General features: G+C 38.2%; 1 protein-coding gene across 9 annotated transcripts in view; it reads left to right on the forward strand.

Annotated features, from left to right (window-relative positions):
* Window positions 1–13,307, forward strand: part of DACH1 (dachshund family transcription factor 1) — a 364,557-nt gene that overhangs the window by 233,908 nt on the left and 117,342 nt on the right. For 6 of the 9 annotated variants that reach the window (XM_074859527.1, XM_074859524.1, XM_074859526.1 and 3 more), the window contains exons 4-5: window positions 11,866–12,021; window positions 12,559–12,731. In XM_074859527.1, coding sequence (XP_074715628.1) covers window positions 11,866–12,021; window positions 12,559–12,731 — 329 coding nt within the window. The remainder of the gene's footprint in view (window positions 1–11,865; window positions 12,022–12,558; window positions 12,732–13,307) is intronic. The other 3 variants (XM_074859531.1, XM_074859533.1, XM_074859532.1) reach the window with 1 other exon arrangement.

A 13,307-nucleotide genomic window follows, 5' to 3' on the forward strand; every position in this document is an offset into this window, starting at 1 on the left:
TAGTAAATTTCTAGCTAACAATTTGTTGTATCATTTATTTATTTACACGTGTGGATTGTAGGGGTGTGTGTGTGACATAAAAGTAGAGATATACACACAGATACATACATATGTGTTCAAATAACACTGGAGTGGTGAAGTTGTGTGTCTAAAACCTAGAAAAAGGGCATTTTAAATAATAATAATAATTATAATTTTTATTATTATAATTACTGTCTCTAGGTTCCTTTGAGATGTGAGCCTCCTACATGCTGCAAATTTACAGAAAGACTATATAAGACCTAAAAATTATAGACTATACCAGAACAGTCACGATAGAGCTAAATCAAAGCTGTACAGGCAACTCAAGAGTAAGACTCCTGAAGCTTTGAGTTAGCACGTGCTTCCCAAAGAAGGAAGATGGCTCGATGAGCCTCGGAGCTTGTGCAGTCTTCTGGCTTCCCTGCAGCAGTTTTCTAGTGTGGAAGACACATGACATTGATTCACAGACCTTTGTTCCTGGGGCAGGGTGTGTCCAGCCCTGCACTGTACATCAAGCCAAGATCTGGGCAAACACAAATCTCCTTTTCCCTGAATGGAAACCCAGCCATGTGCTCCAGAGAGATGGTGGGGTTTCATGCCGCGAACATGTGGTTATTTTCCCAGAGACCACAGGGATGTAATTGCTAGGAAACCTTGCTATCACATTTGCTTAAGACTGGATGTTAATCTCATTAGTGATAAGGACTGATTTTTTATAATTTAGTCTTGTTTTCTAAGAAAATTACTTAAAAAATCAATGAGCAAAGATCTGAAGAATAATGTTTAAGAAAGTATTCTGTGTGCAACCTTTTAGAGCCTGTGTACTGTTACGAGTCTATGCAGCATTTGTGATGGAAATTGAAATATTCCTCATTAGTACAGCAATTTTTTTTTTAAATCATCAGTAAACATGATTACCTGTAATATGTCAACCTCCCTGCTTTGCATTTTCATCCCTGGTGCATCTTTTTTTGAATAGACTGAACATGAGTTTATAGAGGCCTTCTCACTTTTAATTTCAATACTTCCAGCCCAAAGTATCTTGCATCTCTTAATTTTCTATATTGTAGCATGGCTAAAACAGGTGGAGCAAAGTGGTGTCAAACTAACAGTATATATCTTTCTATTTACAGAAAGCATTAGGAAAGTTGGGATTCTCACTTTATGCACTTTATGCATACTTTTTGCACTTCAATATACTTACAGAGGATTTTCTACTATTTTCTTCGGTTAGTTTATTGTATTACAGGACTATCAGCTGTACTTAGGTGTCCTGAAAATCTGCAGGATTTTTCTTTTTCAGTTAAAGGGACAGTAGGTAGGTTATTTTTTAAAATTTTTTAGGTCATTCAAAATAATTCTTTAGTAAAGATAAAGAAGGAAGGCAAGTTACTGAATAGATACATGGTGTATTGCTTTGGTTTGCTTTTTTTGTTTTTGATAACTGCTAATATAGAATTAGATGCTGTAAAACAGACTAGAGGTAGTAAGGGTCAGAAATCATGGTCCACACCAACTAAGGAATTGTCTGCATCAGACCAGTGTAGATGTTAAGCACAAACTCCCATCCAAATTCATATTTTCTGCAAAGCTTCGGCACTTACCCATAGGCCTGTATCATAGTGCTGTCACTCGGAAGTTCAAGCCTGCATCTTTCTGCTTGGACAAGTTTCTGGATCTGTCTATTTTAGTTTGCAATGTACTAAAAATGAAGCCTATAATACTGTGGTGGTTTAGTCCCTGCCGGGGTCTGAGACCCCGCAGCCGCTGCCCCTCCCTCACAAAGCGAGTGAAGTACAAAGTCCCGGGGCTGAGATAAGGAGAGGTTTAATACAACAGTGCAGCAACAACACAACAAACAACAACAATAACAATAACAGTAATAACAATGAATAGAGCAAGGTATATACCGATACAGCAGTGAGAGAACCGGCTGTGCCAACCCACGCGATCACCGATTCTTCCCGCGCTCTGGCGCCCGGACATGACGTCAGCATGACATATGAATAACCCGGCTAGAGCTTCCCCCCACTGCTGGGGAAACTTAACCCTATCCTGGCTGAACCAGGACAAATACCAAGTCTATTGTACTGATTGTACAGGCCAAAAAATTGAATGAGGATAATGTCTTTCTTTATAAACTGAAGCAATACAGGATCTTCTGCTAAAACAACTTAAATCCATATTTTCAAGAAACTGTTCTAAACATGAAGTTATATACTACTCAGCTGGGCATATTCTGTCTCACCTGTTCCTTAAGCATACAGAAAATAGTCATATACACAATTACATACAGTGAGAATATATAGTAATATATCATCTATTAAATGGGAAATTTTTATAAATAAGCCCATACAACCGTAATCGCGATGTTCATGAAATAATTTGTAATGTTCATCGTGTTGAAAGAGAAATAAAGAAAATGTAGTTTTCTGCTGATTTGGTTGACTTCTGATAGCTCATTAGTCTTCATATTATAAAAACTCTACATCAGGGGACTAGCAGTAATTCTAGTTTTCTGCTCTGAAGTTAACATATTTGCCCAGGTGTACCTGACAGTAAAATGTTGTCCAGTTATTATTTTTCTGAATATAGTGTGTACAACTACATCTAATTTTTTATTTCTTGATAATGTCACAAATCTACTTTTACATGTCTAAATTGCGCTCTTAACTTATAACATCATATAACCATAAAAATAAACTGTATATTATCTATGAAATGAGGACGTTAGGTATTTGTGAAAGGAGACAAATGGAAAATCTATTTTTAGGTAAATGTCACACAGCCTGTAACTGAGTTGCTGAGCTTTCACTTGTGTTAGACAGTTTCATTATTCATTAAATTGAATTGTAAAAAAGGTTTTCCTGTGTTAATCTTTTTGGTGAAATAATGATGGATTAATATAAAATACACATATTCCATGGGATTCATTGTCACTGTAAAAAAAAATCACATATTAGTTTATATAAATTCAGTATTTTCTGATTCATGATTAAGCATAGACTGTGATATTCGTCATGTAGAATTCCATCTTATTTCCTGGAATTACCAGTTTGTAGTGCAATTTTTATTTATCCAAACATAAATATGGAAAGCGTGAATAAAGTGGGTACAAATCTGGCTTACAGTGCAAAGTGTAGTTATCATTTCTCGGCCATTGCCAACAAAAACCTATGCAATAAAATTAAGACAGTGAATGAAGCAGTCAGCATGACCGAGACCGAGACCGAGTTTTTCAGATTGCTACTATGGTCTGCAAAGAAGAAAACACATGTGATTTCAAAAGTTCTCTTGGGTTCTCCTTTATATATTTCTGTGGGAAAATGTTTATCAAAAAATAGTTCTTCAGTTTTGTTTTGTTTTTTCTTTTTTCTGAATTTGCTTCTACACCTATTTATGTTCTGTCATTGATAATAGCAGAACTACAAATTCCAGACCCGTAAGCCCACTATGTTAGAGAAAATTATAAAAACTTTCAGTTATCAGGACACATTGCTCATGGCCTATTTAAGAGCATAAGCATGATTATATAAACAGAAAATAACAAGGAAGGCTTTGTCAGGGGGGAAAAAAGAAAATAAAAATTCTTATCTAGAGCAGAATGCAAAGTGTTCCAGAGAAGTCTTGGGTAACTTACTATTTTCCTGTGTCATAGTACTTGCTCTCCTGATCACTTTGTGATCTCAGAAGAGGTAGTAATACCTTGTTTTCTTTTAAATTATCAATAATATGAGACACATACTGTTTACATATGGCAAAGGTCTTCTTGTTTTAATGATGTACCAGTAATATAGAGGTCTTACAAAAGTGCCTTTATGTAGATATCTGTCTTTTATACAATCTCACAACACTCATATATTGCAGGTAAATACTACAGTTGATTTTAGGAGACTGAATTATACACAAATGGAATCACAGATTTATGGCAATTCAAATTCTAAAGCAGCAGAATTTCATTTGGACAGTTTTATGAAGAGGTTTCCTCACTGTCAGGATGCTAAGATTACCAATTTTATAGCACACTGATTATGCATATTTTCCAGTGGACATAAATAGCCTAGATAGTGAATAGTCCACTTCAGAAAAATGAGCCAACACAGCTGATACGGATGCTTTGTTTGGTAATTGTTGCTGAGATACAAACTGTTTCAGCAAACACAGAAGATAACAGCAGGATTAGGGGACTGAAAGAAGATCAGCAGTACACAAAAAGAAAAATAGTGGTTTGAGTTGTTGAGGCTTGAAGCGTTCTCTGGGATGCCATAAAATATCCAAATTTTCCATATGAAAGGAAGGGGGAGACCTGAAGGCCTGGCAGATAGCCTAATTTTAATTTCTAGAATTCACCTATAATCAAGAAAGTTGCCTAATCCAGAAAGTTTTTCTTAGTTGTCTAGAAATAGGTATTGCTACTATCTTAGATAGCTTCATGTATCCTGCTTGATCTACATCTCCAGATAGCCATGGAGTCTCCTGCAGGTTCTGTGTTGTACTCACCAACCCTGTAAGACATGTCTCAAATTATTTTGGCCATCTCAGTGCATTTAGGCCATTGAGTTGAGTCTGGGAGAAGGGTCACTGTAGTCCCTGGAACCAGGAGGTTCAGATTCAGCTGACCAAAGATAGGTCTATCTCCCACAGAGTGAGCTCAACTGTTCTCCAGAGTCTGTTGTCAAGATCCCTGTTAACAGGAACTAAACTGCTCAGCTCACATTGTAGGAACCTAAATTTAGGCAAACTGAGTCCTAATGGGGACAGAATAAGAAAGGAAGAGGAGTAAACAAACGTGATTATAAAAATTAATCTGGTATGTTTAGATCAGAGTTTGTTTGCGAGGCTGACATTGTACAGTCTAGTTTTCTGCTTCATTTTCTTTTTCTTGGCTGCATTACCTTCCAGTCCAGAGTTATTTTCATTTGTTATTACTATCCTTAGCTACCTAATTGTGCTACTAATGAATACAAATAATCCAGGCATCAGGCTTTTACAGACCCACTTCAGTGTACAAATAATGGTTTGTTGTGTAACCGCTGATTATGGGAGAAGGTAACTCACATTATGGAAAATATGTGCTGAAATGTTGGTGATGGGAAATACACTGAATTCTGTAGTCTGCCTTTTAAATTATGAAAATGTATTGTCATTTTTGTTCCATCAGGTTGTCCATGATGAGTAAATGTGAGACAATTTGAGTCCAGTTTTTAAGCACATGTACTTACATTTGGAACTTCTATTTCAATTTTTTGAGTGCTCGTATTAGCACTATCACACATGAAATACGTAGTTGGCTACCGAATTGCCTATTCAAGTGCACATATATGGGGTTTGAGCACTCAACATTAAGCATTTGCATTTCAAAATTGGATCCCTTGTGCTTGAAAGCTTTGAAAATGCTACTCTCTGGTCAGCCTAGTGCAGCATCAATTGAAATGCAGTTTGAATGCAATGTAGAGCTTCCAATTGCTGCTTCAGAAAGTGTTATGCTGAATCTGGAACAGTTTGCATAATTTAATTAATTATGCCACTAAAAACTGATTTTCTCTCAATTTAAAGCAAACAGCTTTTATGAGGGTGAACTGCAGCACCCAGGGATATCAGGTGTCCAAGCTTTTAATCCTATTACAAAGACTTGACAACCACTGATGGAAACTGGAAAAACATAAGCCTCCAGCAGGGCAACAAGTGAAGAGGAAGAAGGCAACAGATTTTTAATACTCTTTGAAACTACTGTACGCATTAAATCAAAATCAAATGTAAAAAGTGACAGAAGTGGTAGCTTGCACTTTGTTGTGCAGACAGTGAATAGTGTCTAAGGAATAACACTTATTTTGCTTTGACATTAATGAAAATAACTGTTTCCTCTAAGAGGAAAATTGTTCCGCTTAACTAACATAAGAAAAACACAGCAAATGGCCAAGACTATTTGTATCTGTGTCTGCCCACTTAAAGTGTTCAGGAGTGCAACAACCTGTAGTTTGAAAGTGGTTTCTAATGTTATGGATTGGATTCTGTCTATGAATCATTTTCCTTGTAAACAAATCTTGACAGATGATGCCAGACTACAAGTATTAAAGAATCTGTCACTGACTAAATGCTAGCCTCGATACTTCGCTTTCTGAAGCTTGCCTTCTCTCTTCCAATTTATTATTGGGTTTGATATCACTCTAAAACAATAGACACTGTAATTTTGAGGCAGAAAGGGGTACTGATTTAGAAAAGCTCTAATTTCTGAGCCACATAAGCAGTGCCATAATTGGCAATCTATGACTGACTGTGCAAAATTCTGTGACGAGGTTAGGAAGGGTCACAGCAGAATTGACTCCATCTCCATATTGAACATCAGCGTGTAACATGAAATTAACTGTACTGTAGATGATCTTGCTAATAAATAGGGAAAATATCTTATTACTGGGAATTCACCAGCCCTAGAAATGCAAGTATCTTCCTTGCTATAATATTAACAAATATTCCTATAATTACTAATATATATCTATGTATTATATGTATTCCCATATATATATATGAGAAAGCGTACACCTGTCTCAAAGGGGAAACAGGATCTTTGCACAGGCCTTAGCAGGGCTCATTAAAAGAGCTTTGAACTAGATTTGAAGGGGGAAAGGAATAAAACCAGGCTTATTAGCGATAAGCCTGGGGGCTGCATGCCAATATTTGAGGGACGGAGTACTAAGAGGTCCTTCAGTCTGCCATCTCAGTGGAGGTAGGGGATGGAGATCCATGCAGCAGCAAACACACAAGGGTTATTGATGTGTTAGAAACCACAGAAGCACCTGAGAATGGTCACATAGGAACTAGGGCTTCTCCCCCCAAAAAGATGGCAGGATCAATAACTCAACTGAAGTGCATCTACACCAATGCACACAGCATGGACAACAGACAGGAGCAACTGGAAGCCATTGTGCATCAGGAAAACTATGATATAGTTGCCATCATGGAAACATGGTGGGATGACTCACACAACTGGAGTGCTGCAGTGGATGGCTATAAACTCTTCAGAAGGGATAGGCCAGGAAGAAGAGGCAGTGGGATAGCCCTGTATGTTAGGGAGTGTTTTGATTGTCTAGAGCTTAATGATGGTGATGATAGGGTGAGTGTTTATGGGTAAGAATCAGGGGAAAGACCAACAAGGCAGATATCATCATGGGAGTCTGTTAGAGACCACCTAACAAGGATGAAGAGGCAGACAAAATATTCCACAGCTGTGAGAAGTCTCACAATCACTAGCCCTTGTTCTGATGGGGGACTTCAACTTACCAGATATCTGCTGGAAATACAATATAGCAGAGAGGCAACAGTCTAGGAGGTTCCTGGACTACGTGGAAGATAACTTCCTGACACAGCTGGTGAGGGACCCAACTGGGGAAGGAGTCCTACTGGACCTGTTCTTTGTGAACAGAGAAGGACTTGTGGTTAATGTGGTGGTTGGAGGACATCTTGGGCACGGCAATGACAAAATGGTAGAGTTTTTGATTCTTGGAAAAGTAAGGAGGGGAGTCAGCAGAACTGCCACCTTGGACTTCCACAGGGCAGACTTCTGGCCTGTTTAGGGGCCTGGTTGACAGAGTCCCTTGGGAGGCAGTCCTGAAGGGCAAAGGAGTCCAGGAAGGCTGGACATTCTTCAAGAAGGAAATCTTAAAGGTGCAGGAGCAGGCTGTCTCCATGTGCCAAAAGATGAGCCAGTGGGGAAGAAGACCAGCCTGGCTGAAGAGAGCTTTGCCTGGAACTCAGGAAAAAATGGAGAGTTTATGACATCTGGAAGAAGGGGCAGGCAACTCAGGAGGACTACAAGGATGTTGTGAGGTTATGCAGGGAGAAAATTAGAAGAGCCAAAGCCTAACTAGAAGTTAATCTGGCTACATAAAATATGTTTCTATAAATACATTGGCAACAAAAGGAGGGCTAAAGAGAATCTCCATCCTTAATTGGATGCGCGAGAAAACATAATGACAAAGGCTGAGGAAAATGCTGACATACTTAATGACTTCTTTGCTTCAGGCTTTAATAGTAAGACCAGTACTTCTCTGGGTACCCAGCCCCCTGAGCTGGAAGACAGAGATGGGAAGCATAATGAAGCCCCCATAATCGAAGGGGAAATGGTTAGTGACCTGCTACACCACTTAGACACACACAAGTCTATGGGGGATGGGATCCTCCCAAGATTATTGAGGGAGGTGGCAGAAGTGCTCACCAAGCCACCTTCCATCATTTATTAGCAGTCCTGGCTAACTGGGGATGTCCCAGCTGACTTAAGGTTTGGAGGTTAGTGAAGGTGATGCCCATCTACAAGTAGGGCTGGAAGGAGAATCCAGGGAACTACAGGCCTGTCAGTCTGACCTCAGTGCCCAGGAAGATTATAGAGCAGATCATCTTGAGTGCCACCACATGGCATGTACAGGACAACCAGGTGTTCAGTCCCTGTCAGCATGGGTTTATGAAAGACAGGTCCTGCTCGACTAACTTGATCTTCTGTGACAAGGTGACCCCCTTAGTGGATGAGGGAAAGCTGTGGATGTTGTCTACCTAGACTTCAGTAAAGCCTTTGACATTATTTGCCATAGCATTCTCATAGAGAAACTGGCTACTCATGGCTTGGACACATGTTCTCTTCTCTGGGTAAAAAATTGGCTGGATGGCTGGGCCTAAGGAGTTACGGTGAATGGAGCTAACTCCAATTGGTGTCTGGTCACAACTGGTAGTCCCCAGAGCTGAGAATTGGGGCCAGTTTTGTTTAATATCTTTATCAGTGATTTGTATGAGGGGATCAAGTGCACCCTCAGTAAGTTTGCAGACACCACCCAAGTTGGGTGGGAATGTTAACCTTCTTGAGGGTAAGAAGGCTCTACAGAGGGATGTGGACAAGCTGGATTGATGCGCTAAGGCCAATTGTATGAGGTTCAACAAGACTACGTACCAGGTCCTGCACTTGGGTCACAACAACCCCATGAAACACTACAGCCTTAGGGAAGAATAGCTGGAAAGCTGCCTGGCAGTAAAGGACCTGGGGGTGTTAGTCAACAGCCGGCTGAATATGAGCCAGCAGTGTGTCCAGGTGGCCAAGAAGGCCAATAGCATCCTGGCTTGTGTCAGAAATAGTCTGGCCAGCAGGACTATGGAAGTGATTGTCCCCCTGCACTCAGCACTGGTGAGGTCGCACCTCAAACACTGTTTTCAGTTTTGGGCCCCTCACTACAAGAAACACATTGAGATGCTGGCAACGAAGCTGGTGGAAGGTCTAGAGAACAAGTCTTATGGGGAGCAGATGAGGGAATTGGGACTGTTTAGCCTGGAGTAGAGGAGGCTGAGGGGAAACCTTATCGCTCTCTACAGCTACCTGAAAGGAGGTTGTAGCGAGGTGGGTGTTGGTCTCCTCTCCCAAGTAACAAGCGATAGGACAAGAGGAAATGGTCTCAAGTTGTGCCAGGGGAGGTTTAGATTGGATATTAGGAAAAATTTTTTCACCAAAATGGTTGTCAAGCATTGAAACAGGCTGCCCAGGGAAGCAGTCGAGTCACCATTCTTGGAGGTATTTAAAAGAGGTGTAGATGTGGCACTTAGGGACATAGTTTAGTGGTGGATTTGGCAGTGTTAGGTTAATGATCGGACTCAAATGGTCTTGAAGGTCTTTTCCAACATAAACAATTCTATGATTTTATGATTCTATGATTCCAGTGGTTGTTTTTCAATGAAGCTCTAAGTATCATAAAACCGCTTTATCATTTTATGGATGCATGCCCTAAGATTGAATGAATAACCATTTGGAACTACCTGTCTTTCTCTACTGGATCTGCATCAACACCTACATTTTGGCTAAAATTAAATGAGATTAACTCACTTTTTGTGTTTAACTCTGATTTCCAGAGTCATATTTTTTAATGGAAGAATAGTCATAATAAGTGAAATTTATATGTCACAGTGGCAAAAAAAAAAAAAAAAAAGAATATTAGAGAGAAGAAAATTAAGTTGAAAAAATATTTTTTCCAGATAACATTTAGCTCAGTCAGTTGCATATGTGTTTGAAAGTACATCATGTTTATTGAGAGTCTCTGAGTTTTTAAAATACAAGAAAACATACTCACTTATCATAGGGGGTGAGATTCAAATCATGTATTAACCAGCTCAACTCTGTACTCTGCATAAAGGATGTGATAATTTCTTGTAAAATAAGAAAAGTATCTCATATAATTGATTATTTTCATTTTTTCATAAAATTGCTTTGTTTGATTGTGGGAGAGTTTGGACTGAATTTTCATTACCTACTTCTGAACAATTTACACATTGAGACAGTAGTGAGCTAATGAGTTAGAATTTATATTGAGCCTTAACTGTCTTCACGAAGTAACTAGGGAAAGAAAATCATGGCAATAATGGAGTATTTTTCATTATAAACTATGTTGTACAGCTTTTACAATCAGTTTTTTAATAGATCTAGAGAAATTAAATTGGAATTCTACCAACTTTTTGTACTTTTTTCATCCCATGGAAATGATGTTAAAAAATGTCAAGACTAACGTGCTAATCCTGTTTCTGCTGAAATAAGGAGGAGGTGATATCAGTCCTGTTGTTTTTCTGGCCCTGTTGTTCATTAAGTTGTAAAACATATGTAGAAAAACATTCAGAAATATGCACTTTGCTGTAATCCCTAATGCTAAATAGAAATTGAGTATAGATTAAATAGGTCTGGACTGATGTTGTCCTGAAGTCCTTATCAAGAGCAATTCCCATGAAAGTAGTAGAAACTTTCAAAGTCAGGAGGGTGAAATTGTGCTCTATGTGAAAAAGGAAGCACTCATATATTGCTGATGGGTATATTAATACTGCTGAGAATGCATGCATATATACATATTTATTAATATATTCAAACATTGTTTATTGATTGTATATGGTAAATAAAATCATACAATGACTGTCTAGATTACTTCATACACGTGAACATACATATACTCAATCTCAACATTATACATAAATACGCATCATGAATAATGTAAGTAGTCAGATTGAAAGATTTTAAACTTTTCATTATATCTAAATGTAGAAATTAACAGTGTTATATGAATTTTCAGTATTGTCCTTTAATGGTATTCTTCTGTTTAATTCTGTGGGTATTTTTATGAGGAGGTCTGCAATAGTGAAGAAGGGTATTTCTCAAATATATGAATTACTGCTTGTCTCAACACTTACCCGTCCACATTCTTCCTTGCTGTTAGTTCGTTCCACTACCAGAAGACTGCTGGAATCAATTAATAATCCCTTACATTTTAATTAATAATGTGAAATAAAAATTGAATATACAAAATAGAATTGTCAGCCAAGCACATATAAATGCGTGTTGGTGCCCTCAATAAATTTCATTTTTAGTTACTTTCTATAATGTTTGTTTATACACAAATACAAGAAGAAATATGACTGTAGTTTAAATTTTAATTGGCATAACAGGCAATATTATTTTTTTAGACCTTTTGCAGGCAAAAATATTCTCTCACTTATAAAATAAATGCCATATATAGTTATACTTGCCAAGAGTGGCAAAAGTATACGTAAAATATACATAAAACACAAACTGCATGTGAATGAGCACAACTATAATATTTCTAGGTTTGTGTTCAACTCCTTAATTTTAAAAAGTTATCCTTACATATCTTTTTCAGAGGGTAGAAAAAACCCCCAAAAGTCCTTCCCCCAACTCACATACTAAAAAAAAAGATAAATTGCCACTTGCAAAAAAGGTTAGATTGCTGGCCTTGCTTGCAAATTCAGACATTGAAAATTTCAAATCCAATTAATATATATTCATTCCAAATAATATATATTCATTCCCCACAGGCAGCAGTGATGGTTCTTGGGATAAAGAAAAACTTCAGTCTCCCCCCACCCAAGGATCACAGGCCTCTGTTAACCACCCCAACTTGCCTGGACAGCATAATGTTCCAGTTAGCCATCCTCTCAACCCTCTTCAACAGAACCACCTTCTGCCAAATGGTACGGGTTGATATCTTTCAGCACTAACATCAGCAGTTTTCCAATTCCTGTCTTTATTTTGTGTTTACATAAATAGGCTATGAAAAATCAAAGATATGGGGAATATTGGAATACTTCCTTTAAAGTATTAAGCAGGGGAAGTGAAGACAGTAAAGAACAAATACATATGCAATAAAATTGATACTTAAAATAACTGCTAAACTGTGCATCAGTGACATAATAATGCATTAAAAGGCACCTTACAGCAGATATTAAAAAAGATAATAACCAGCAATTGCTTAGCAATGATATTATACATTACACTGATATGAACAAACTAAGAGGTCTAATAGCCTCTCCTTGTGGCTAGAAACCCCTCCATGGTTGCTAATGATTTACCCATGCATATCCCAGAACAGAACTGACATATAGCTGCTTTGTCCTGCAATGTGAACCATCTTGTCACCCATCACTTGAATACTGTCCATCAGGAGGAAAAAAAAGACAATGTTTTAAAAAGATGCATAAACCTATTTCCCTTTTATTTTCCTCCACCAGGATTGGAACTTCCTTTTATGATGATGCCCCACCCACTAATTCCTGTGAGCCTACCTCCAGCCTCTGTCACGATGGCAATGAGCCAGATGAATCACCTTAGTACCATTGCTAACATGGCGGCAGCAGCACAAGTGCAGAGTCCTCCATCCAGAGTTGAGACATCTGTTATTAAGGTAACTATGTAAAAAAAACCCAAAGCAAAACACAAAATTCTGGCACACTCACAGCTATCATAAATATTGTAAAGGTGGGTAGGTGTCAAATGTTATAAGGTAAGTCATAAAGTCAATATATACAAGAAACCCAACTGTTGTAGCTCTGGGAACACAGTAGGCTGCTAGTGGCCAGTGTTATCTTCTCAGTTCCTGCCACCCCTGCTCTAAATCAGTATTAAAACAGTGCTCAAGTTGAAGCATTTCAGCCTTCTGATTTCTCATATTTCAAAGTCTGTAATCTAATGGCAATGTTCCTCAAAATATGAAGGAAGAGATTACTCCTTTCTTAAATTAGAAGAGACTGTTCTTCCAGCTTTTAAATCTAAGCATTTGAACTGAAATGCTACAAACTATCTGAAGAAGGCTGAAACGCTTGATACTTTACTTCTGCAGAACCTAAATTACCAAATCCCAGAGCAGAATGGAATGAAGTTGCACAGAACAGACCCAGTAATCTGCAGGCCATAACTGTAGTATTGTAGAGATACCTCAAAAATATCTAATATCTGAAACTGTCTACCCGTTTTAGGTTTT

This window comes from Strix uralensis, chromosome 2 (assembly GCF_047716275.1).
Source record: "Strix uralensis isolate ZFMK-TIS-50842 chromosome 2, bStrUra1, whole genome shotgun sequence".
NCBI lineage: Eukaryota > Metazoa > Chordata > Aves > Strigiformes > Strigidae > Strix > Strix uralensis.